The sequence below is a fragment of the Balaenoptera borealis genome, assembly GCF_965194805.1.
Source record: "Balaenoptera borealis genome assembly, chromosome: 17".
Taxonomy (NCBI): Eukaryota; Metazoa; Chordata; class Mammalia; order Artiodactyla; family Balaenopteridae; genus Balaenoptera; species Balaenoptera borealis.
This window is the reverse complement of record NC_138876.1, coordinates 19,628,937-19,652,742: the sequence shown is the minus strand read 5'-3', so window position 1 is coordinate 19,652,742 and position 23,806 is coordinate 19,628,937. Positions and strand designations below refer to the sequence as shown.

General features: G+C 41.6%; 2 protein-coding genes across 7 annotated transcripts in view; one reads left to right on the top strand and one right to left on the bottom strand.

The window, feature by feature from the left end:
- TNFRSF11B (TNF receptor superfamily member 11b) overlaps positions 1-3,913 on the bottom strand; it is a 28,161-nt gene extending 24,248 nt beyond the window's left edge. Inside the window, exon 1 of the mRNA XM_082364407.1 lies at positions 3,249-3,913. Coding sequence (XP_082220533.1) covers positions 3,249-3,278 — 30 coding nt within the window. The 5' untranslated portion in view covers positions 3,279-3,913. The remainder of the gene's footprint in view (positions 1-3,248) is intronic.
- Positions 1-23,806, top strand: part of COLEC10 (collectin subfamily member 10) — a 184,270-nt gene that overhangs the window by 21,075 nt on the left and 139,389 nt on the right. For 2 of the 6 annotated variants that reach the window (XM_082364439.1, XM_082364438.1), the window contains exon 3: positions 21,057-21,123. The exons of the other annotated variants lie outside the window; for them this stretch is intronic. In XM_082364439.1, coding sequence (XP_082220565.1) covers positions 21,078-21,123 — 46 coding nt within the window. In that variant the 5' untranslated portion in view covers positions 21,057-21,077. The remainder of the gene's footprint in view (positions 1-21,056; positions 21,124-23,806) is intronic. 6 annotated transcript variants of the gene reach the window in all.

The window sequence follows — 23,806 nt, the reverse complement described above, 5'->3', positions numbered from 1 at the left end:
GGGACAGAGGTTCAGGACTGTTGTGGACTGAGTATATGTTAGATTCTCCCCAAAACTTCAGATTTATCATTCTCTTAAACAAACAAACAAAAAGGCTAGACAGATATACTCAACCACGGGGGGAGGGGAAGGAAACCAAAACAACAACAACAAAAGGAGGACCGATACATCAGGCAGTTGTCCAGAGAAAAAACATTTACTGCCCCCCAGTGCTTCACCCCGCCCCCCAACCCCAAACCCTAGTGTCTCACATTAATTCAGAGCTTAGCTTTGAGAAGGCCAGTGGATGGTTCTAGACCTCCATGATGGGACGTTTCAGCCACCAGTTAAAATCTAGGCCTAGACCGGGATGTTCCCAGTCTAGGGAGTCTCCTTGAGCAACCATGAAAGAAATGACTTGGTGATGTGACCACCTCATCTTGCAGAGTAGGTCTCTAATTAGCTACATCAGTGAGCATTCCAGAAAGCCCATGACTATGGCATTAGTCCTAATGACCACACCCCCTCAGTGCTTGCTTACAGGCATATCCTCTGCTTTCACAAAAAGAATCTAGAATTGTAACTTTGCCTCACAATTTTACCTTCTTCCACTTCTTACATTCAGGATGCCTTGATTTTATCTCCAACAGTGAAACATTCTGTTGCTCCTTCAAGGTCATAGTTGGTGGCCATCTCTCCCTCCTATGAGCTTCGTCAGCACTTTGTTTACATAATTCACTTGGGTCTAGAGCATCCTACAGCTATCTGTGAGCATAAGGCTGGAAGCTAGTGTTAATATGGAACAGGAACTTTATGTGGTTATCTTGCATGTGTGCATATTATTATCTCTACTTTATAGAAAACTAAAACTCAAGAGAGATGTAAATTGCCACACAATCTTTTATCAAGTAAGCAGTGGTACTAGTATTTGAATTTTGATCCAAAGTTACCAAACTCATAACCACTGCACAACAACTTTCTTTATGAGGTCCTGGAAGGCAAGATCTTTTATGTTCCCCAGTCACCTAGTACTTCTCCTTTTGTTATTCTTATTATACGTCCAATATCTACTTTCCCCATTAGGCTGTGTGGTCCATGTGGACAGAAATCGTGTCCATGTTTTCCATTCTGTCCCTAGTGCCTAGTGGCATGCCTGGTACAAAGGACTAAATAGCTGTAATGCTTCCAGTTCTTAGAACTACATCTTGGTGTTTACAGAAGGGCATTTGGACTCTTCATGTGTAAGGACAAAGTATCGTTTTTCAATTATTTATAAAATAAAGTCAATCTCAGAAACTACAGAAAGGGAAAGGGAAATCATTCCTATTTAAAGTATTTACTGTGTTCAAGACACAATAAAAGGTTTCTCTTCTGATAATGCTGTATCATCTACAATTAGTAGATGCTGTGTTATCTAAATGTATATCTTCATCCATATACAGACCAGATATCAAAACATTTGTCTACTTATTATTTTGAAACACTTATTATTAAGTATATATATTATTTAATGGACATTCTAAAATTTAAAAGCTACTGATAATATGTTTATTATGAATTAAATCTTTGACAGCATATAAAAGGCTAGGAAGAATAAAAGGGTACCCATTTTAATAGCAGAATTATTTATACTAGCCAAAAACTAGAATGATTAAGTCACTTGTGGTGTAGCCACACAGTGGAATACTACACAGCAATGAAAATGGATGAGCTTTTGTACATCCAACACTGGAGACGATCTCACAGTAGAACCTTAAGTGAAAGCAAACAGATGCAAAAAAGTACATAAAGTTCATTTATATAAAGTTCAAATATAAGCAAAACTCATCTCTGGCATTAGAAATCAGAGTACTGATTCCTCTGGCCACAGCCGTAGTGGTGACAGGGAGAAAGCCCAGGAAGCTTCTAGGGTGCTGGTAATGTGGTGTTGCTTGATCTGGGTGCTGGCTCACAAGTGTTCACTTTGAGAAACTCAGACACTTAACGATTTGTGCAATTCTCTATATGTGTCCTGTTTTAATAAAGCTTCACTTTTTAAAAAGCTCTGCATACTATCCATATTAGTGAAGTTATTTTATATAATATACATATATACACACACACACACACACACGTGTAGGTACTATATGTAGTGGTGCATAAGATTAGCATACTTAAGTGTGGACTCCTGTTAATCTACCTTGTCTTTAGTGACTTTGCTATTTATTTACTTATTTATGTTTGTGTATCCCAGGAACTAATTGGAAGACTTCCTAGCCTTCCATTCACTCTTTGTGGGTTGGACATTGATATTCATGCAGTTACTGCAACAACTTCCAAAACACATATGTGGCTTAGATATGGATTTTCCTATCCTTTCATGAATGTCTGATTCATGTCTCAATGCATTCCACACTCTAGTGACATAAAGGAAATAAGCCATTGGTCATAGAATAATCTACTTACAAATCTCATTAATTTGATTGGTCAAAATCCAAATTAAAAACAAAAAAAGAAGCTAAAAGTTACAGAGATTCCTTCTTTTCCAAATTGCATGTGTAAAATAACTTTGAGTTCTATTTAGTGCTGAACTTCAATTATTTAAACATATTTTAGAACCTAATTAACATTATCTCACCAATATTTTCCACATTACATTCAAATTGAGAACTGAAATATCCCATTTTGATAATAAAAAGTTAGTAAAATGTTAAACTGCACAGTGAAGAATGTGTGTGCATGTGCGATCCTTTCTCTGGTGCCACTTATTCAAAATTTCCCATAGCATTTGCTTAAGTGGGGAATGAGCCTAATGATATATCATATTCACTGCATCCAAACTTCATTCTAATTACGGTAGTTTTAAGAAGACTCACATCTCCCAACTTATCTTGATTCTAAGAGACCACTTTATTGCTAATGATAATAATAATAATGATGGTGATGATAATGACGCTCAGGTTAGCTAAGCAAAGATGGTATGAACCATCTGAGATGAAGAAAGACCATGAATAGAATGGATAAAACTCATTCCAGTAAAAACGGTCCAGAGCTCGTCTCTTCTCCATAAACCCAGCAGGAACTTTCCAGTGTAAAGGGACACCCTAGGAGAAGCACAGTCAGTTTGAAAGAGGTCTCCTGTTCCAACCTGACCCCAAATCTGTCCCGGGAGAGGAAGCAAGTCGAGCTTTTTCCCCATCAGTCCTCGGGGAGGTCGGGAGACCGGGAGGCGAGAAGCCTCCCCCGGCGCCCGGGGCACCGGTGCCCGCGTCCCCGGACCAGGGACTTACCACGAGCGCGCAGCACAGCAACTTGTTCATTGTGGTCCCCGGGAAACCTCAGGCGCTCGGAGGCGGCGGCTGCGGGGTGAGCGCTCCGGTGCGTCTCTGAAGCCCGTGCACTCATCACGTTATATATAGTGTCCCGGCAACAGGAAGTATCGGCTTGGCTTTGATCATTCATTCCCTATCTGGACCAAACTTTGCACCTTTCTTTTTTAGGAACCTTGGGCGGGAGCGGGGGAGTGGGGCTGGGGTCCGGGGTTAACGCTTTCAGAGCCAGGAAGGAAAGAAACGGCGCGGTGGGGGGTGGCGGTGGGCGGTGCTGGGACGGGGATGTCTGGCCCCTGGGAGGCGAAAAAAAAAAAAAAAAAGCCACCGGGCTGCGGAACAAGGCGGCTGCTGTCTCCGCGCGGCTCTGAGGTTTCCTGACCCCTTCCCGCCAGCGGCCGGCCTCCTGGCAGCCGCGGCCGGCGGTGGGAGGGCTGGGCGCACGCTGGGTAGCCGCTGTGCTGGGCTCCTCCACCCCGAGCGTCAGATTCAGCCAAGATCCGGGCGCAGCCTGCAGTGCGTCCGAGACACTGTATTCCACTCTTGTCTGACCCTCTCCTCAGCGGTTTCTGAGCCCTCCAATAACAAACCTTCTCATTCACGCACTGCACTGTCTCAGAGCACTGCTCTGGGAGTTTGCAATCATTAATCTCCAAGGTTGCATAGACACGTGAAGAAACTCCTCTAACTTGTCTGGTTCTAAAGCCCATGCTTTTTCCTATTCACTGTTTGTTGCCTGGGGTAGTTAGAGCCAGAGAGAATCAGCCCAGGAAGACTTCCTGCCTAGGGCAGGAAACACCTTGCAGGCTGTGGGGATACATTCGCCGCTCTTTTCTTCATCAACACCATCATCATCAAAGGGTTATTGGTACCTTCTTGTCCTACCTACTGAACTTCTGGAGTTGCCTCTTCGAGGTCTTTCCACCGCCCCCAAGCTGTTGGTGGAAGTCTGGTGCTTTTCCTGAAGTGTTCTTGTCTCCCCCATCCACTCCCACCAGCTGCTTATCTGAAAGTTGGACCTGATGACATCTAAAGTGTAGACTCATTTTGAGGGCTTGCAGTTTACTGATTTGCTCTCAGGTTGCTACCAGAACTCTTTGCTTGCGGATGCTGAAAAACCACTGCAGAGCCAGTCTCCCCAACAGGGCCAAGTGTTCAGTTCTGTCTCCTTAGAAGGTCAATTTCTGCTTTTCACCAGAGTTCAAGGAGAGGAAGGTGAAGAGAATCAGAAGAGTGGCCCGAGGGGCAAGTATTACCAGCAGGGATCAGAGTATCTGCCCTTTCAAACCCACATCTTTCCACCAGGAGGTCAAAGTGGATCCATAGACAAGAGTAGAAAATATTTAGAGGGAAAGAATTCAGCTCTTCTGCTCTGACTGTGAATTACAGAAGACAGAAGATCTTATTCAGCTTTCTCTCTCCAGAGCATGGTGGTTTCTTAAGTGAACTAGTGAATGAATGAAGGTCAGGGAGTGGGGACAAAGTGGTATGACTCTAGACCTGCCCCTCAGCTTTTTTTTTTAAAAGATAGATTTTATTCATTTTTAAAATTTTTATTTATTTTTAATTTTGGTTGCGTTGAGTCCTTGTTGCTGCCCAGGGACTTTCTCTAGTTGCGGCGAGCGGGGGCTACTCTTCATTGCAGTGCGCGGGCTTCTCATTGCGGTGGCTTCTCTTGTGGAGCACGGGCTCTAGGCACACGGGCTCAGCAGTTGTGGCTTGCAGACTCTAGAGCACAGGCTCAGTAGTTGTGGCGCACAGGCTTAGTTGCTCCGAGGCATGTGGGATCTTCCCGGACCAGGCCTCGAACCTGTGTCCCCTGCATTGGCAGGCGGATTCTTAACCAGTGTGCCACCAGGGAAGCCCTGCCCCTCAACTTTTGAACTTCAGTTTGACATCTACAATCTGAGCTACTAGCACTTAGACTGACCATGGGACTCAAGTAAATTTGAGTGTTAGTAATAAAGCACTATATAAATGGCAGTATTACTGTCTTTCTCAGGATAATGCTTGTCTGGGATACTATCTGAAGGCATTTTCCTTGAACTGTCATATAACGCTAATGTGCAGGAGTCAAGCCTTGGAGAAAACTGATCAAGGATTGAATCCCGCAGTGTTAACCCTGGGAAAGTTTTATGACTGCCTAAGCCTCAGGTTGCTCATCTGTAAGATAAAAACAGTACTGCTATTACAGAAATGTGGGAAGGAGCAAATGAAAGTATTTTAAAAAGCATTCCATAAATGAGATTAATCACTACTTGTGAGCACTAAATAAAGGAATGCATGTAAGATAACTCAGCACAGTGCCTGGCCCATAGGAAATATTTACTAAATTACAGCTCTGATTGTTCCCGGGGAGTAAGTAAGATACCAGGCTTTAGAGCCAGACTGACTCCTCTACTTGAACCCCAGATCTACTACATCCTGGCTCTATGACCCCGGGCAAGTTTTAACTAACTTATTTGTGTTTCTGTTTGGTGTCTTAATCAGTATAGTGAGGATAAAAATCATACCATCCTCAGAGGATTATAAGGGTTATTATGAGGATGAAATTGGATAAAACGTGTAAATCACTCAGCATAGTGTTTAGCACGTAGTAAGTGCTCACTGACTCTAGCTATTATCATCATTCTTATCCGAGGTGCTCGTAGAGACATTTATACAAGCACACGGTAAGGCGAGACTACAAGCTCCTGAGGGCAGGAATCATATATTTTCCTGTGATATTCCTTGACACTTTTAGCTCAGCGTCTGGCCTCCCTGTAACTATTTGATAAATAATAGTAATAGTGGTGGTGGTGTGTGTATGTGTGTGTGTGTGTGTGTGTGTGTGTGTGTGTGTGTGTGAGAGAGAGAGTGGGAGGGAGTGTAATTCACTGTCATCTTGAGAAAAGCCGGGGCACCATTTGTCTAGAGTCACAGAATAGTCTGTGTATCCACTGTGCATGTCGGGGCCTGACCGTGGGCTGTTTATTAATCACCCACCGCCAGGAAACAGACACTCTGAGTTATCCGTCACGTCATTTGTTATATTCTTGGAGCGATCTGTCCGGTCCCCCTGGCTCTTCCCATGTGACCCACTACAGTGGGCAGCAGGCCCTGAACACTCAGAAGCTGGACTTCACCTTAAGCCTGGATTGGAAGGGACCCGGGCATTCGGGACTGAATCCAAGTGGGAAAGTCTGAACATTCACTTGGCAGACAGACTATATCCATCTTCCTGTGACAGATCCTTCACTGGCAGGGGCCATTGAACAGAGTGTCCGGTAAATTTAACCTTCTGTTTCTGGGCACCAGAGACGTGTGATGCTGACTTTCTAGGTGACACCTAATCAGGTAACCCTCATCTTCTCCTCCCTGAACTCTTGAGTTTGGCCCCATGTTAAACGCATTTTCACTGCACGTATTTCTGATGGTCCTTGCTTCGGTTTCAGCCATTTGTATGGCTTAAAGAAATGGTGCCTGAATATTGGGAAGCCCAGGAGGAAAACACTTCCACTCTTTAGCATAGCAGCAAAGCACCTGATACAGGAGGCCATTTGTAATCATCATTATAACAGAAATGCCTGAAACTCAAGACAGGGATTGACTTAGGTCCTTTGGGAGACCACGCACACAGTGGGCTCTGAAGTGACTGATTGAATGTCTAGAACATATTACACCTGGGCTCCCACACCTGAAAACTGGAAATACAAGTTCTGAGGTTACGTGGAGGAAAGGTTATTAACTAGAAGAACAAGAACATATTCCTTGTTATTTCATTGTTATTAAATCTTTTTCTGATCTTGTAGGAGAAGGAACAGAAAGAAAAGAGGAGAAATATGCAGTTAACCTATTGATTTTCTTTTGTTAATGTTTGCCCGTTTCTTCATTAACAAACACAATTTTAACTATTAATGTTCTACACAAAGCTATTTAACTTTCAAGGTTTTATAGACTCTGTACAGAAATGGACATGTACTTGCTTTCAAAATAACGTGCAGAAAGGCAAGCACTTTCTGCTTGAGTAAGTCACCCATTGCTTAAGGATCTGAAAGTGCTGCCAGGGGTCAGTAAGGGCTAGTTATGGTTTCCCACTCAAGGGTAGTGTGACTCCAGCATTGTCAGTCATTCATTAAAATAACCCTTTCGTTGAAAGCTGGTATTAGTCAAACAATCACACAAATATAAATACATGGAAAGAAATAAGTCACAGTTGGAGCAACTGAGCCAGTATGATTTTAAGCCACATCTCATGTATGTTAACTAGTAGTGAGAAGATAGCCCTTGGGCAGGAAGGACGGGGTGTCAGCGGACCTCGAGGTGAGAGGAAGAGAGTTGTAATTTCCAGGAACTAGGAGAAGCCCAGTATGGCTGGTACATGGAGAGCAAGGTGCTGCCTAGGCTGGAAGAGGCTGCAGAGACGAGTGGTCAGCCTGACAGTGGTCAGGCTGCAAAGTGTAATTGATTCTAGTCTTCCTCCAGAAAACCATAGGAAGCCCTGGAGGGTTTAAGCCCGGGAGTGACATGATCATTATAGCTTCTGTGGGGTGGAAATTCTCTGACCTTCATCCTGTCAGCCTCAGGGTCATAGGTCCAAACATAGTCATACAAGAGAAAGCCCTCTTAAACTAAAAACCACAGCATAAATTGAGAAGTATTTTTATTAGCTTAACTAAGTTTAAGCTTTTTTAAATGCCTGCATATGGTAAAAATTCAAATAGTATTAACACATATACAGTGGAGGGTAAATTTCCATTTTGCTTCAGACCTTCACTGCCCATTTACAGAAGCTTCTACTATGAATGATTTTTGGATGATTGTTCAGATCATACACAAATACATGTTTATGGATAGATATCCTGTTGTTTCGTGCAGAAAGGAGCATACACTACAGTGTCCCAAAGGTTGCTTCGCCACTTGACACTGTTTCTGTTCCATACCGGCACTGTGTCTGAGGGCTTCAAAAGAGAGAACTTAATACATGTAACTGGTTACACAGGTTATAGAATCGCTGAGAAGTCAGACAGGATGCTGAGGCAACCAAGACGTGAGCAACAGCATGAAGCTATTACCTCCCTACCGTGGTGGGTCAAAGGGAAGAGTTGGGGGCTTGTCTCACCAGAAGGAAGCCGGAGCCACAGTGGCTCTGTCCAGTGGGATCTGAGCTCTATGGAGACAGAGTTGCAGTCAGAAATACTGCCCCTCGAATCTCCTTCAAGAGCTTTCCATTGGCCAAGCACAGGCAGGTACCCGCAGACATGGGATGCAGCATGAGCTGGTGGGCTCTCCCGTGATACAGAGAAGAACAGGGGGATGGTTTGTGAGGGTGAACAGACTGAGGATGGGCACAGACATATATACAAATGTCCCATTCTTTTTCACTGTAGTACAATACTCTAGCCTATGACTATATCATAATTTACTTAACTAGTGCTCTACTGATGGACAATTCAGCTGCTTCCAGTATTTTTCTATTACAGACCATGTGGCAGTGAGTATTCTTATGTGTCCATCTTTGCACATTTAGGTGAGTGGATTTTTTAAGGATAAACTCTTTGAAATGTAATTGGGACCTTTGTCCCAATTTTTTTGTATATGTATTTTACATTCTGTATATGTATTTTACATTTTGATAGGTATTGTCAGATTGTCTCCCAAATACCATACTATTCTTAGTATTAATCTTACCACTTTGTGTGTGTGTGCGAGAGGGATAACTTATAAAAAGTGAATACTACTCCCTGTAACCCATGTCACATAGCATTGGAAGGAGCACTGCATTCTTTAAGTGGGAAGCCTGGTCTTTCAAGCTCTATAAAGAAAGCTGCCTCATTTATGATCCAGGGCTTAGCAACTTCTATCAGCCCACCAGGAGAAGTGGAGGGTGGGAAATCTGTCTTAGCTTGGGCTGCCATATCAAAATACCATAGATTGGGTGGCTTAAAATCCAGCGGTCCCTGAACTTTTTGGCACCAGGGACCAGTTTCGTGGAAGGCAGTTTTTCCATGGACGGGATGGGGCAGATGGTGCAGGCGGTGATGCGAGCGATGGGGAGCAATGGGGAGCGACGGGGAGAAGCAGATGAAGCTTCGCTCGCTCGCCCGCCGCTCACCTCCTGCTGTGCGGCCCGGTTCCTAACAGGCCGCGGACTGGTACCCGCCTGCAGCCCAGGGGTTGGGGACCCCTGGCTTAAACAGCAGACATGTATTTTCTCACAGTTTTGGAGGCTGAAAATTTGATATTGGGGTATCGGCTTCTGGTGAGTCCTCTTTTTCTGGCTGGTAGGTGGCCACTGTCTCGCCATGTGCTAGCATGAGCTCGTCTTTGTGTGTGTTCAGAGGGAGATATCTCTCTCTTCCTCTTCTTAGCAGTTCTGTAGACCACCGCCCTTATGACCTCATTTAACCTTATTTACCTCCTAAACGCCCTATCTCCAAATATAGTTTGCATTGGGGGTTAGCACTTCCACAAAGGAATTTGGGGGAACACAATTCAATCCATAGCAGCATAGGTCTCTTCCCCTCTTTTAGGATTTATAGTCCCATGATTAATTTTCAAGGGAATTTAGACTTTTGCAATACTTGCTAGAGTGCGCACTAAATATTATGAATACAGAACTGTAAAGTCACACTTTTTCTCTCCCTCAAATTTCTTTTTTCCTCCTTTTCTGGATTCTCTTTTCCCCCTTCAGTCTAAGAAAATAACCTCCACAGTTCAGGCAGTTTCACCTTATGATTATATTTCCTTCCAAAATGCATCACCCATTCGCAGATTCTGGTTTCTCTGACTGTATGAGGTTGGCAAGCTACTAGCAGGGGGAAAATCTTGTACATTCTTTGATAAAGGTTCTTAATAGTAGAGTTCAATTACGTTAAATAGCATAATATATACCCTGCCTGCTTGAACAGAGGAGAACATATATCAAGCCTTTCCGTGCATGCAAAACCCATCACAATTTTCTGTTTGAAATTTCTGTCAAGACAGTGCCAAATTCATGTTAATTCTGGGTGGGGAAGTTTGGAAAAAGAAAAAAAAAATCTCAATAGACCAAAACACGGTGTCTGTCATTCCTCTGCAGCCAGAAGAAGAAACTTAACTCCTTGCGTATAAACACTTTGACCTTGTCTGCCAATAGCTCCAGTCACTTCATCCGGGGTTTTCTGAAACTTAGATACCCATCTAGTGTCTACTCAGTCCCAGGAAATGGGTTCCTTAATTAAACAGGGATGCATATCCCAAACAACCACTCACCTGAAGGCTTCTGAACAAATATATCTGATATTTGCATATCAGAAGAGTGTTAGAAAATACTGCCTGCCTACTCAGAGTTTCCTCTTCAAAAGTCCTTTAGGAAATTTGGTCATCTCTAGGGTCAATTCAAAGATTCTCCCCTTCCCCCAACCCCCGTGCAATTTGTCTGCACCTGGCTAATGAAAATATGATAGATAAGAATCCTTAGAATCATTTTCTTAGTAGTCACTTAGGTGCTTCTACCTGGGAAAGTCCCCTCCTTTAACTGAAACAAGCCTTTAGAAACAAAAGTTTTGATGTGATAATTTTCAGAAAAACTAGCCTGCAAGAGAGAATTGCTTCCTGAAACAAGAGTTTGCCTAGAAAAGACTTAGCCTAAAGGAGCATCTGTAGGTGAATATTAAGCTTAAGAGGGGGATGAAGTTATTTAATATTCAGCTGAAGGGGCACTATTAACATAACCAGTTTCAGTACACATAAAGTACTTTATCATTTATTTATTCAACAAATAAATGATAAAGTACTTAGTACCTAGTAGGTGCCAGACACTGCACCCCCGATATAGACAGAAATGGTTACCACACTTCAGAAGCTTTCAGTCAGGTTGAGGAGAGAGAGTAATGAAATAAATCAGGAAATAAACGCTTTGGTTGGTGATAAGCCAGTTTCAGAGAGTGATAAGAGGGTTGAAGTCCATAATTCAAGTTAGTGTAATGGTGCGTGCCTAGAAAGGGGCTACTTTAGCTGTTTCTTTGTTTATAGATTTTTGAGAGTACTTATTTATTTATTTGGTTGTGCCGGGTCTTATTGCGGCACATGGGCTCCTTGGTTGTGGCATGCAAACTCTTAGTTGTGGCATGCAAGTGGGATCTAGTTCCCTGACCAGGGACCGAACCTGGGCCCCCTGTGTCGGGAGCACGGAGTCTTATCCACTGCGCCACTAAGGAAGTCCGTAGCTGAGTTTCTTAGGGAAAGGCTCTCTAAAGAATCAACTTCTGGGCTTCCCTGGCAGCGCAGTGGTTGAGAATCTGCCTGCTAGTGCAGGGGACACAGGTTCGAGCCCTGGTCTGGGAAGATCCCACATGCCGCGGAGCAACTAGGCCCGTGAGCCACAATTACTGAGCCTGCGCGTCTGGAGCCTGTGCTCCACAACAAGAGAGGCCACGATGGTGAGGCGCCCGCGCACCGCGATGAAGAGTGGCCCCCGCTTGCCGCAACTGGAGAAAGCCCTCGCACAGAAACGGGGACCCAACACAGCCAAAGATAAATAAATAAATAAATAAATTTAAAAAAAAAAAAGAAGAAGCAACTTCTGATCAGACAATGGAATGATGAGGGCATTGCATATTCTGGGAGGTGGACCTCCAGGTAGAGCAAAGAGCAAGTGTGGTAACGCAGGTGAGAAATGTCAGTGGGCTAAAGCTAAGGGAATGAGAGGGAGATTTAAACCATATGTGCTCAGAGAGGTGGGCAGGGCCAGACCATGCAGTGTCCAGTGGCAGGACGTAGCAACAATGCCTCCATCAGGCAAACAAGTATTCCTAGAATCAGAGGTAGAATACAGGACAGTTCAGGGATCAAATCTAGGGCATTGGTACTAAAAATATTTTATTTCTAAATATTTTGTTGTTTTTGATGTCATTGTAAGGGGGATTTCTTTCTTAGTTTCTCTTTCAGATAGTTCATTGTTAGTATATAGAAATGCAACTGATTTTGTGTGCTCATTTTATATCCTGAAACTTTACTGAATTTATTTATTAGTTCTAACAGCTATTTGGTGGCGTCTTTAGGGTTTTCTGTATATAAAATCATGCCATCTGCAAACGGATCATTTTACTTCTTCCTTTCCAATTTGAATGCCTTTTATGTATTTATTTATTTACTTTGGCCTAACTGTTGTCTAGGACTTCCAGTACTATGTTAAATAGAAGTGGTGAGAGTGGACATCCTTGTCTTGTTTCTGATCTTAGAGAAAAGCCTTTTAACGTTTCACTATTAAGCATAACAACCAATATCAAAGAAATACAAATGATCGTAAGAGGCTACTATGAACAATTGTATGCTAACACACTGAACAACCTTGAAGAAACAGAAAACTTCTTAGAAGCATACAACCCATCAAGACTAAAATCAGGAAGAAATAGAAAGTCTGAACATACCAATTACCAGTAAGGAGATTAAATCAGTAATCAAAAATCTCCCAACAAGTAAAAGCCCAGGGCTAGATGGCTTCACAGGTTAATTCTACGAAATATTTAAAGAAAAATTAATACCAGTCCTTCTCAAACACTTCCAAAAAATTGAAGAGAAAGGAACACTTTGAAACTCATTTTATGTGGCCAGCATTACCCTGCTATCAAAGCCAGGCAACATTACAAGAAAAGAAAATTACAGGTCAATATCCCTGATGCATATAGATGCAAAAATCCTCAACAAAATGCTAGCGAACCAAATTCAATGGCACATTAAAAGGACTCAACATGATTAAGTGGGATTTATCCCTGGGATGGAAGGATGGTTCAACATATGCAAATCAATAAATGTGACACAGGGCATGAACAGAATGAGAGATAAAAATTATATGATCATTTCAACAGAGGCAGAAAAAAACGTTTGAGAAAAATTCAACATCCTTTCATAATAAGAACTCTCAGCATATTAGGTATAGAAAGAATGTACCTCAACATGATAAAGGTCACATACGACAAGCCTAGAGCTAACATACTCACTGATCCTAAAAATAAAGGACAGAGAATTGGCTATATTCTGTATTCCTACAAGGGTGTACAGGGTGTTAAAATATTTTAGCCAGATGTTCCTCCACATATTTTTTCATTACTACACCCAAAGGAGAAATTTTTAAGTCAATTTAACTTGAGAGAAATTAAATACTAAGGCATAAGATGTTTTCAGGTAGGGTTGTGCTTTGGAAGAACGTGAAACCCTTGCAATATTTCAAGCTTTTTTTACCCCTCCTCAACCAAACAAATTTTGCCCACTTGCGGAATATATGTCTCCCACTGAGAATGCATGCTTTAGCCAATCCCGTGACGTAAATACCTATGATTTCACCCATGAGAGCCCATTTTACCACCATTATGCTAAGGAAGGAAGTCTTTGGTGTTGCTGGAAGATGGACAGCGCTGAATTCCTGGAATGTGGACCTTCTGTTGAAATGCTAATTCACCCTCTGGAAAGTGGGAATCCTGGTTAAATCAACTGTCTACATGTACAGGGTAGATTAACATGACTAATGTGTATATAACATCACACTGTGCCAAAATATTTGAAAATAAATTTCAGACCTACTAACAGGAACTCAGAGCAAGGGAGTGGCAGAGAAAAGAGTTGTGTACAGGGAATAGCTTAGACTATGATAGAAGAGAAAGGATGGGATTTGGCTCTGGAGGAATGTAAACAATGTGTAAATGAAAAGCAGTTTCATTTACAAATTCTGTCACTACAGTTCCTCCTCTAGTACATGAAATGGCCTTTGAAGGTTCGTAATTCTGTAGGTACCACGTGGCAGTCCATAAGAATTATGTAGTCAATAGAACCTGAGAACAGTCAAGGTCACCTTTTGGGTCCTGGTAGGAAGGACATTATCTGTGTTATGATTTTTTTCTCTTAAAAGACATGTTGCTTCTGTTGGGAGGAGTTCCAGTAGAGGCACAGACGTACTTACACTTCTAAACCAGACCATTTGAAAGGATTTTGCACAGTGGGACCAAAAGCTGGCCCTAGACATCATGACTTAGTGGTTCTAACCCCAGTCACTATGCAGCAGGAGAAAGCCTCATGACTGGGGCTTTCAAGTTCATAAGAGCTGTGGGTCTTCTGGCCAAAAAAAAACATATGTTAAGTTCACATAAATTTTGCATTCACTTTCAGAAGGTTCATGACCTATGACTCCAGTAGGGAAACTGATTTGGAATATGATGAAACATTTTGTGGCACCGTTTTAAAGAGATGTTTGTACCTTGGTTAGTAATAATATTGTTGTATCATCATTTGTCATGTTTCAATATTTATATTTCCTGGGTTCTCGTCTAGGTCACTCATCCTGAATTTTCAATGTTACATAAATGAGGGTTGTTTTCTCCTCACTAGTGCATCATTGTACTAACTGAGTCTATAAATGGGCTCACCCTTTGACACTGTGTACTCCCAGCACAGCTCAGATCTCAGGGCAGCTGATTCTCCTGTCTCAGGGCAGCAGGTGTGGGATGTGTGATTGAGTCATTCAAGGATGTCAAAGAAATATTTGTTAGAGGGAGCAGCAAACAGTGACTGATTCAGTAGCTCCTTGGGTTCCAAACAACCTGGTACTTACCACAGTTTACATTTGAAGGAAGCTCTGCTGCTTCTTTAGTGGTTGTTAGATGTTGGGGAGATGAAAGGAACACAAAAGCAGAAGTCCCAAGGGGCAGGCACAGTGGGAAGTGTGGAAGAGGGGGTTTTTGTGGCCTTCCCTTCAAACGCAAGTAAGATAAGGTTTAGGTAGCTTGGAATAAAGATCAGTTTAGTAGCAAAAGTAGTCAAGTCATTTGGGGCGCTTTTAGATGAAAAACAATAAAGCAGAGTGTAGCTCCGGTTCTGAGGCTGTACTCTTTGCATCTGAATCTTTGCTGCCTTGCTCTGTGTCCTTACATTTCTCTGGGTCTTAGTTTCTCCATCTATACAATGGAGAAGCTAATAACAGTATTCATTTCTTAAGATTGTTCTGAGTATTAAACGGGAATATATATGTGAGACACCTAGAACAATGCTTGGCAAGCAGTAATCTCTCCACAAACATCAGCACTTCTCTGTAATCAAATTCACTGAGGTATTACTTTAGAATGATTGTACCTGTGCTATGCGGACACGGCTGTCTAGGCCATCGAAAGGAGAGATTTTATAGTTTCAAAGACTGTTCATGCTACAGTTACTACCTATTTAAAAGTATAAACTAGATATTTAAAGCAGAAAATCTCCCCCAGCAACCACGGCAGTCAAATCAGCTGAGGCATACGCATCCAGGAGTGCCTGCAAAGTGTTCAATCCTGTGCAAGCGCTGAGGAAACCTATGGAAAGTGGATGTCCAGGTGTCTTCCTTGCCTTCTGGGAGTTTATCACCTGGTCTCTTAATCAGAGTTTGGCCTATACTATTACACACGCTTTAAAAAAATTACAGCAAAGAAGTGGTACAGGAGGTCAGAAGGCATAATGATACGAGTATGGTATGAAGTCTTTAGGAGTTGAGGGGGTAGGAAGGATACATTTGAAATGGGATTGATGGTGTGTGTGGGGAGGGGGCGGGAGGCTACCTGAAAAGGCTTCCTGAAAGAGAAGAGCTTTGAAAAGTAAGCAGGCTTTTTAAAAATTATGATTGATTGATTGATTGATTTAGGCTGCGCTGGGTCTTAGCTGTGGCATGCGGTCTTAGTTGCGGCACGCATGAGGGATCTAGTTCCCCAACGAGGGATCGAATCTGGGGCCCCTGCACTGGGAGCGTGGAGTCCCACCCACTGGACCACCAGGGAGGTCCCGAAAAATGAGCAGGCTTTTAAGAGGCAGATACGAGAAGGAAATGGATTCCAGGCAGGAAAAACTAGGCTCCTGGAGGCCCAGACGTGGGCAGGGGTGGGGTGCGTTGGTGGTGGTGGTGGAAGAATGGGTAGCGCAGGGTGCATGGTCCCAGCAGAGGGAAGGTGAGAGGCACAGGTGTGAGAGGACCTTGTCTTTGTGCTAAAGCAACAGAGAAGGAAGAGGCTGAAGGAAGTGTGGATGACTTTGAATGCCAGGTGCTACTGTTGTTTTATGGGCAGTGGAAGCTCAAAGGGTTTTTGAGCATGATCAAAACTGTGCTTAAGAGATCATTTGTAAACCACTTTATTCTTTTTTTTCTCACTCTTTTTTTTCACTTTATTCTTTTTGAAGTACTTTTTCCACACCTTATTTCACTGAGTCCTTAAAGCAAGACAGTGCAAAATGTAAAGGAGCCATTCTTTGCCTCATATTTTTCTAGCCACACCATACACATTGCCAATAAAGCAGAAAGATCAAAAGATTATCCTGTTTGCTCCCAGAGAAGGATTAGGAGGAAGGGGATGGGAGAATATGGACCCCCTGTGAACCACTCTGCAAAGCCACTTGTTTGGAAATAAAATCTGCTTTCCATTCCAAACTGCGTCAGAAGTTTAAATAAGAATGATGTTCTTATTCCTAAAGTAGATCTATATTGTCATGCTAACTTTAAATATACCCTCTTATTTTACCATTTAAGCCATAAGACACAATCCAACATTTGTACAGTTCTTTTTAAAACTTTTGCTTGTTTATTTATTTATTTATGGCCCCGAGACTTGTGGGATCTTCGTTCCCGACCAAGGATTGAACCTAGCCCTCGGCAGTGAGAGCAAGGAGTCCTAACCACTGGACTGCCAGGGAATTCCCTGTACGGTTCTTTTAAATCAACAGGATATCATGAGATCATTTAATCATTTAACCTTTGACCAATAACTGACAGGTAAGTTAAATATTTCTATTAGAAAATTAGAAAAATTAGGAAAGTAGCACTCAGGACCAGAGACCAGTCCAAGGTGGCAAAGTTAGCAAGAAATAGACTTAAAATTAAAACAAGAGCTTGAACTCTAGATTCACAACTTCTATGCTCCATTATATTTTGCTAGCTGTTTCTGCTTAACTGAATTCAAGCTATTATCCATCATTTGACAGTAAGCTTCTCTAGGTTAAAGGGTATTTTCAACTCTCATCAGAACTGTTCCTTGTCTGATTATTTGAGGCCTGTGGGCAGGTACCAAGATGGAAGATAATAAGTGGCTCGTCTGATACACGAGCTGTCTCTGTCTGCACGATGCAAAAACTGGTGAGCAGCATTATAAGACCCTGCCATGGCTGACTTGACTATGAGACATGTTGCACTATGTTGATTTTTTTGGTCTGCCTTCCTCTCCTCCCTTCTTCCACTCCCTTCACTCCCGGGCTGGAGGAGCAGAGAGAGCCTAACACTGGAGCTCTACCTTTTCTGGCTGGCTATCCATCTGCGTCAATGTGGTGTTGGCTTTGGCGCCTTGGCGGTTGGACTCGAGACCATTTTTGGGCAGCTGAGATGATTCCTTTCTAATGGTTTCTTGACCTGCAAAGCCAGGAAAAGGTTATTTTTGCTTAGAGAGACCTCAACATTTCAATGGGGAGTTTGGTTTTGGACATTTTTTAATGCGCTGCTTAGTTCTCAAGTAATGAAAAAAGCTAAATCATTTTCAAAGAAGTGACTTTGCAGGTTGGCATGTCAGTTCATGGGCCTACAGCTGATCTCATGCTCTCCGAGGCACACCTGTCTGAAGGAAGCAGGCAAATCAATCACCCCCCTGCTGTTTTGCCTTACCTAAAAGGCAACCCTTCCACGGAGCAGTGGTGGATGTAAATTCTGGCACCCATAAAAAAGTGTTGAGAAGCATCTGCAGTCTCTTTAAAACCTTATAAAGTTAACAGCTTTCCATGGAAAGGGACTGCTGGAGCAGCACATCCAAATCAAACTGGATGAGTAACCACCTATGGTAGAGATTAACTAGTGTGATGGAGAAAGCCCAAGATGAGGACTAACCTGTATTCCACGGGATGTTCCCTGTGTACTCCAAGGAGCAGTAATCGTCTCTGAATCTATTGCCAGTTAACACTCAAAAGAAGGTTTGTTGAGTGAATAGATGGATGCCTAATGTATCTATCACCAGGGCTTTTATAAAAACTTTTCCTTTTCCTGGAAGGCCCTTTCCCCAACAAAAATATATTTGGTCTCACATTCAGCCAACAAATATTATAAGAACCTTCTAGGTTCCAAGCATTGTATTCTGGATATGATGGATATAAATAAGTCAGGGTTCACATGTTCAAGGAATTTATAATTTAGTAGGGAAGACAGACAAGTGACAAGTTGAAACAGAAGGTGCACGAGATGAGCACAGAGTCTATGGGAGGTCATGGGGGCGGGAGAGGTGGGAGGTGGGGAAGCCCAGAACTGGCAAATCAAGACAAGGGTCCAACAGTTAAAATAAACAAACAGGATATCAACTAGAATTCAACTGAGGAGTTGCTGAGTAAAATGATAAAGGTAATAAAAACTACCATCATTTATTGAGTCTCCATTAAGTTCAGGGTCTTTTTACATACATTATCTGAAACGTCACATTTTATAGTAACCATTTTCCAAATTAGGAAACTGAGACTCAAGAACTTGCTCAAGCCCACACAACAAATGATTGCCAGGGCTGGGGTCAGGATATATCTGCCACCAAAGTTACTACATACCCTGTAAATACAAGGTTAGTTCTTGATTAATATGTCAGTTCTTTATGACTACGCACTTCTCTGATATTCCACTATCCCTCCAGACCTAATTCCAACCTCATTCATTCATCAATTCAAGGAACTCTCTGAGGTTATGATGCATCGAAAAATACCAATGGCATGGCAAAGTTTGTGATGTCTTTTTCTTTGTTCACGCATAAAAGTAACAATGCATCTTCAAGTTGGTGGCATCTGAAATTCCTTAAATATGCAGTATTGTGCTTATGTTATATTGCTTAATTTCTGTCTTCCCCAAATAGACTATAAGCTCCAAGAGGGCAGGACTTCTGCCTTTCTTCTTCATTTTTGTACTCCCATCACCTGGAATGTTGCTGAATAAATTAATGACTGATTAGATACTGAGTGTCAACTAATTATCATTGACTCTGTGAAGTGCTGGATGTAGAGTCAGGAACAAAAAAGACACGGCCTTTGCTCTCCTGGAGAAGATGCAAATTAAACAAACAAGTGAACACATAAGCACATAAATAAATGTGCAGTGTTATGTGGTAAATTGAGAGAAGTGAAAATGTCGCAGGTGCTGTGGAGAGAATAAATGGGATGTTCTCCAAATTTAGACTGGAAAGTCAGGGATGCCCACTACGAGCTGATATCAAAAGGTGAAGGCAGCAAGTCCAAGAATCCATACTACTGCGCTACCTGACATGTGTAATAGCTAATGTTCACCATCCATCCTAGTCCAAAACGTTGTCTCCCCTCTTGCAACAACATGTGACACTTATTGTATCTGCATGCGTTTTTAGTTATGTTTTTGAAGATATCCTTTCTGTCCACCTAGATTACAAATGCATTCATACCTCTGGTGGAATAGAAAGAACACTGGATTAGGAGATTTTGGTAGTAGTTCTAGCTTTGCCCCTACTTTACAAATTGGGAAAGTTATTTAAACTTTCCAGTCCTCAATATCCTTACCTATAAAATTAGGAGGTTATATTAAATAATCTCTAAGGTGTCATTGAGCTTTAACATTTAAATTCTATAATTATCAGCTCATTTTAACGAGCAGTTATTGAGGCTCTACTATGTGCTAAACTCCTGAACTTTCTGCAGAAAGACACAATCCATTCATTCAAGGTGCTTATGATCTTGAAGAGGAGACGGATATGTTGATGGCTTCAATATAGAGCAACAAAGAATTTCCCCTGCTTCTGAACTTTCAACTACTGTCATTGTCCTTCCTAGGTGTGAGCAGAGATTCTCCCTCTTAGTAAAGACATTTAACTCTGCCTGCCGCCAACAGATGGGGCAAGTGGTCACATCAACTAGACCCTGTTGCATTGGACTTGAGAGCTAGTGAATGAGAGGGAGCTTTGAGAACCTAAGTTTTGTAAGAAAATAAGCATCTGTATGCCAGGGTAACGTGGGAATTGAAAGTAAGGGTCATTTTGTTCCACCTGGATGGGGATGGGAGTGAGGTTGCTATGGGGTGGGCCAAAGATGCTATTGAGGGAAATTTCATAGGGCATTGATGTCTCAGTTGAGTTTTGAAGGAAGAAGAATTAAGCAGGTATATTAGTTGGGATACCTTCAACTGCAAAATGCAGACTAGGCATTTGAAGATGGATTTGATAAGAAATGCAATCATTATTCCACATAATTTAAATTGCAGGGGTTAGGAAAATTCCAGGTTTAGTGCCATGGCTCAAAATGTCATTGAGAACTCAATCTCTTTCTTGCGTTTTGGCTTGGTCTTCCTCAGAATATTGCTTTCCGGTCTTTAGCTTTTTCCTTCATGATTGCAAGATGGCTGCCTAATCCCTCAGCATTTTTTTTAAACAATTGTATCTTAAAAAGCTGAAAAGGGGTGACTTTTCTCAAAATCCTTTTAATCAAAGAGAAGAACCATGTTCTTTTGCCCTGTTTCCCCCGTTTCTTACCCCAGTCTCAGCAGACTTCCCTTCAGGTCACAGTGGCCATGGCTGGTGCTGTAAACACAAGGGAGGCTGGGAAAGCATGTACCTGGCATTTTCAGTCTCCATGTCGCATGGCAGATTCTGTCTGCTGGGAGGAAGTGTGCGTGTGAAGGGGGAGTGGGGAAGCGGGGAATGGTGTGGTTGCTGGGTAAGCCTCCAACTATGTCTTCCAAACAGGAAAGGAAGGAGTGGGGAGTTATTAATGGACCTCATACTCAGACCTTGACACCGCCCTTTGCTTTCTGAATTGTAGGCATTCAATTGATATTTGCTGATGGTGGGATCATTGTCATGGAAATGGAAAATCAATGTCAAGTCAGGTAACTGAGTAGTAAAATCAGTTATTCTTTCCAGGCCATGACTGGATGAAAAAATTTTTAATTTTGTCACTTGAATGGGTGACTGTTGATATTCCTACTGGGTGGCTAAATTAAATACTAATTCAACACCAGGAGAGGTAGTGGTGGTGTTTTTTAAAAAACCATGTCTAATTTGGCAACAGTTATATAATCTAAAAGGAAATCAGGGAAAAATATGAGTTCAGTGGAAAAAGACCAGATCCTAGGAAATGAAAATTTACTGAAAACACCATGTGTGGGGCTCTAATGAAAAAAACAGAGGGCAAGATGGCCCCAGGGCTATGGAAAAAATTTAGTGTGTCCTAATGATGTACTTAGTGTCCGTTGATTACACATGGAAACTCACAAGAAGGAAGCAGAAAAGGACACCAAAGTAGTGCATTTAAAAAAAATCAACTATATATACAAGCAGACATTAACATTTTTTTTAAAAAACTTCCTTTGCCTTTCTCACAAGTACAAACAAAACAGAAAGCCAGAAGGTTGTCTTCTGACTATAACAACAACAACAAGAATATTAAATAGAGAATGAAAGAGACGCAAGTCATTGTGTTGGTAGGGTGTGGGTTATTTTAAATAATTCATATGAAGTAATGCAGAGAGACTGCAAAATTAGTATGAGCATGTCACAACACACCGATCCTTCGAAATAACTTCTCGCCATGTCTTTTTAAGACTGCTAAACCCTTTTGCAGAATTGTGAGAGCTTGTCTGGAGAACAGAAAGCATTAGAGGTGAATAAAAGTTATGGGTTTATTTCCCATTGCTCTTTCTTTTAAGAGATTGCTCCATTTTTAAGTGACTGGGACTATTTAACTCCAACCATAATGTATTTCCAGTGGGTTTTTTTTTTTCTTTTATCTAGAGTTTTATTCTTTTGCTCTGTTCCACCCTACTTTTCTTCTCATGAATGTGAAGGCATGTAATAACTCAGGAAAAGGGGCGACAAAGGACCATGGGTGGTTGATTATTTCCAGTTTCATGGTGAAATGTTTCCAGTTTCATGGTGTTTACTATGAGGTGTCAAGCCAGGTACCACATTTCTGCTGTTAAGTTTTCTTTCCATCTAGACTAGATTCACAAGCTTTTTGAAGTTGTTATATGTTTTTGTTGACCAATTTTCTAACACCACTTGGAGTTCCTAGATTCGTCCAGGTCCTTGAAGGTAGCGATGCAATTTCTGCCCTCCTTTCAGTATCTAATAAGACCTGATGCAGTGTTCTTCCTCAGGAGTCCGTGTTAGAGTTATGCAGGGGTCTTTTACCTACACACAGGCATCTACTTGCCTTAGTGCGCCAAATCAGAAGCTCTGTGGTTGGGCCTGGCAAAAACATACCTGAAAACACTTCTTTGAATTATTCTGTTGTACAGGTCTGGTTCAAACCATTAGACTATTGGAAATAATAAATTTACTCTCAAAAAAAAGAGAAAAAAAAGAAAAGAAATGGAAAGAAAAGAAACAGAGAGAAAACAAAGGCTGCATAGACAGCCCTTGTATCTGACTACTGTGACAGCTAACCTGTATGGGAAAACTGGGAATTAGCAGAGTATAATGGTTAAGAGACCAACTCCTTGGATTCAAATTTCTGCTCTGTTGTGTGACCTGCATCAAATTAATTAACCACTCTGAGCCTCAGTTTACTCATATTACAATGAGTATAATAATAATGCCTGTAGTAATTTGGGGGTTTAATTAAGTATTACATATAAGATTAAAAACGTATAAAGTATTTGCTGATACACCGACATAAAGTGGTTGTTCAAACAATGTCAACTGTTAGTATCTCAGTCTGCTCAGAGGCTCAGATCCGAAGTCAAATAATATCTTTGATAAAAAAATGAAAACATGAGTGATTGTAAATAAAGGCATGTTGTTTAATAGATACAACATTTTAAAGCCTGAGATCCATAGTGGGATTTTGTTTTAGGTCCTAGGTATTATAAATTTTGGGTCCATATTTAATATAAATAATTATATTAGCATTTAGAATGCCAGAGTCCCTTTTAATTGTATTAGTAAAACACTAAGGTATCATAAAATGACATCTGGAAATTACTGGCTTGGTTAATTAAGGATGGTATTATTTCTGGTAGGTCATGAATGTTTTGGGCTGCACTATCCAACAAGAGGATTAAGAATGCATTTAGTGCATCAACAAGAAGGCAGGAGAAGAAAATGGCAATTCTTAAAATTATTTGATAGAGATATTTCAAAACAAGCATTCAGTAGTCATCATAGATAAAGTTAGATATTCATCTTAGTTCTCTATATTTATTCTGTACTTTAGAGGGTGTTTTTTTAAATTACAAATGGAAGTGGAGCACAATAATCTTTAATAATCTTTTCAGTGCCTGGGAGTCTCCTGTGGTTCTTAGTCTGGCCCTGAGTCAGACTCCCTTCTGGGGATGTGAGAATTCCCCGTGAGTGATTTCTTTAGACCATGTCCTCTCATAGTGATGCCATTTTGGGGTGGAGTTAGTAGAAATGCTGTAAAAAACTCTTTGCTCTTATCCCCAAATGTATGGCATAGACAGTGAGGCATCTGGTTCATCCAACAGACAGGAATCACCTGATATGTAAATTCTCTTTCAGTAGCCCTGATTTACCATTAGACAGCTTTGCCAACTTTGTTTGTAATAGACG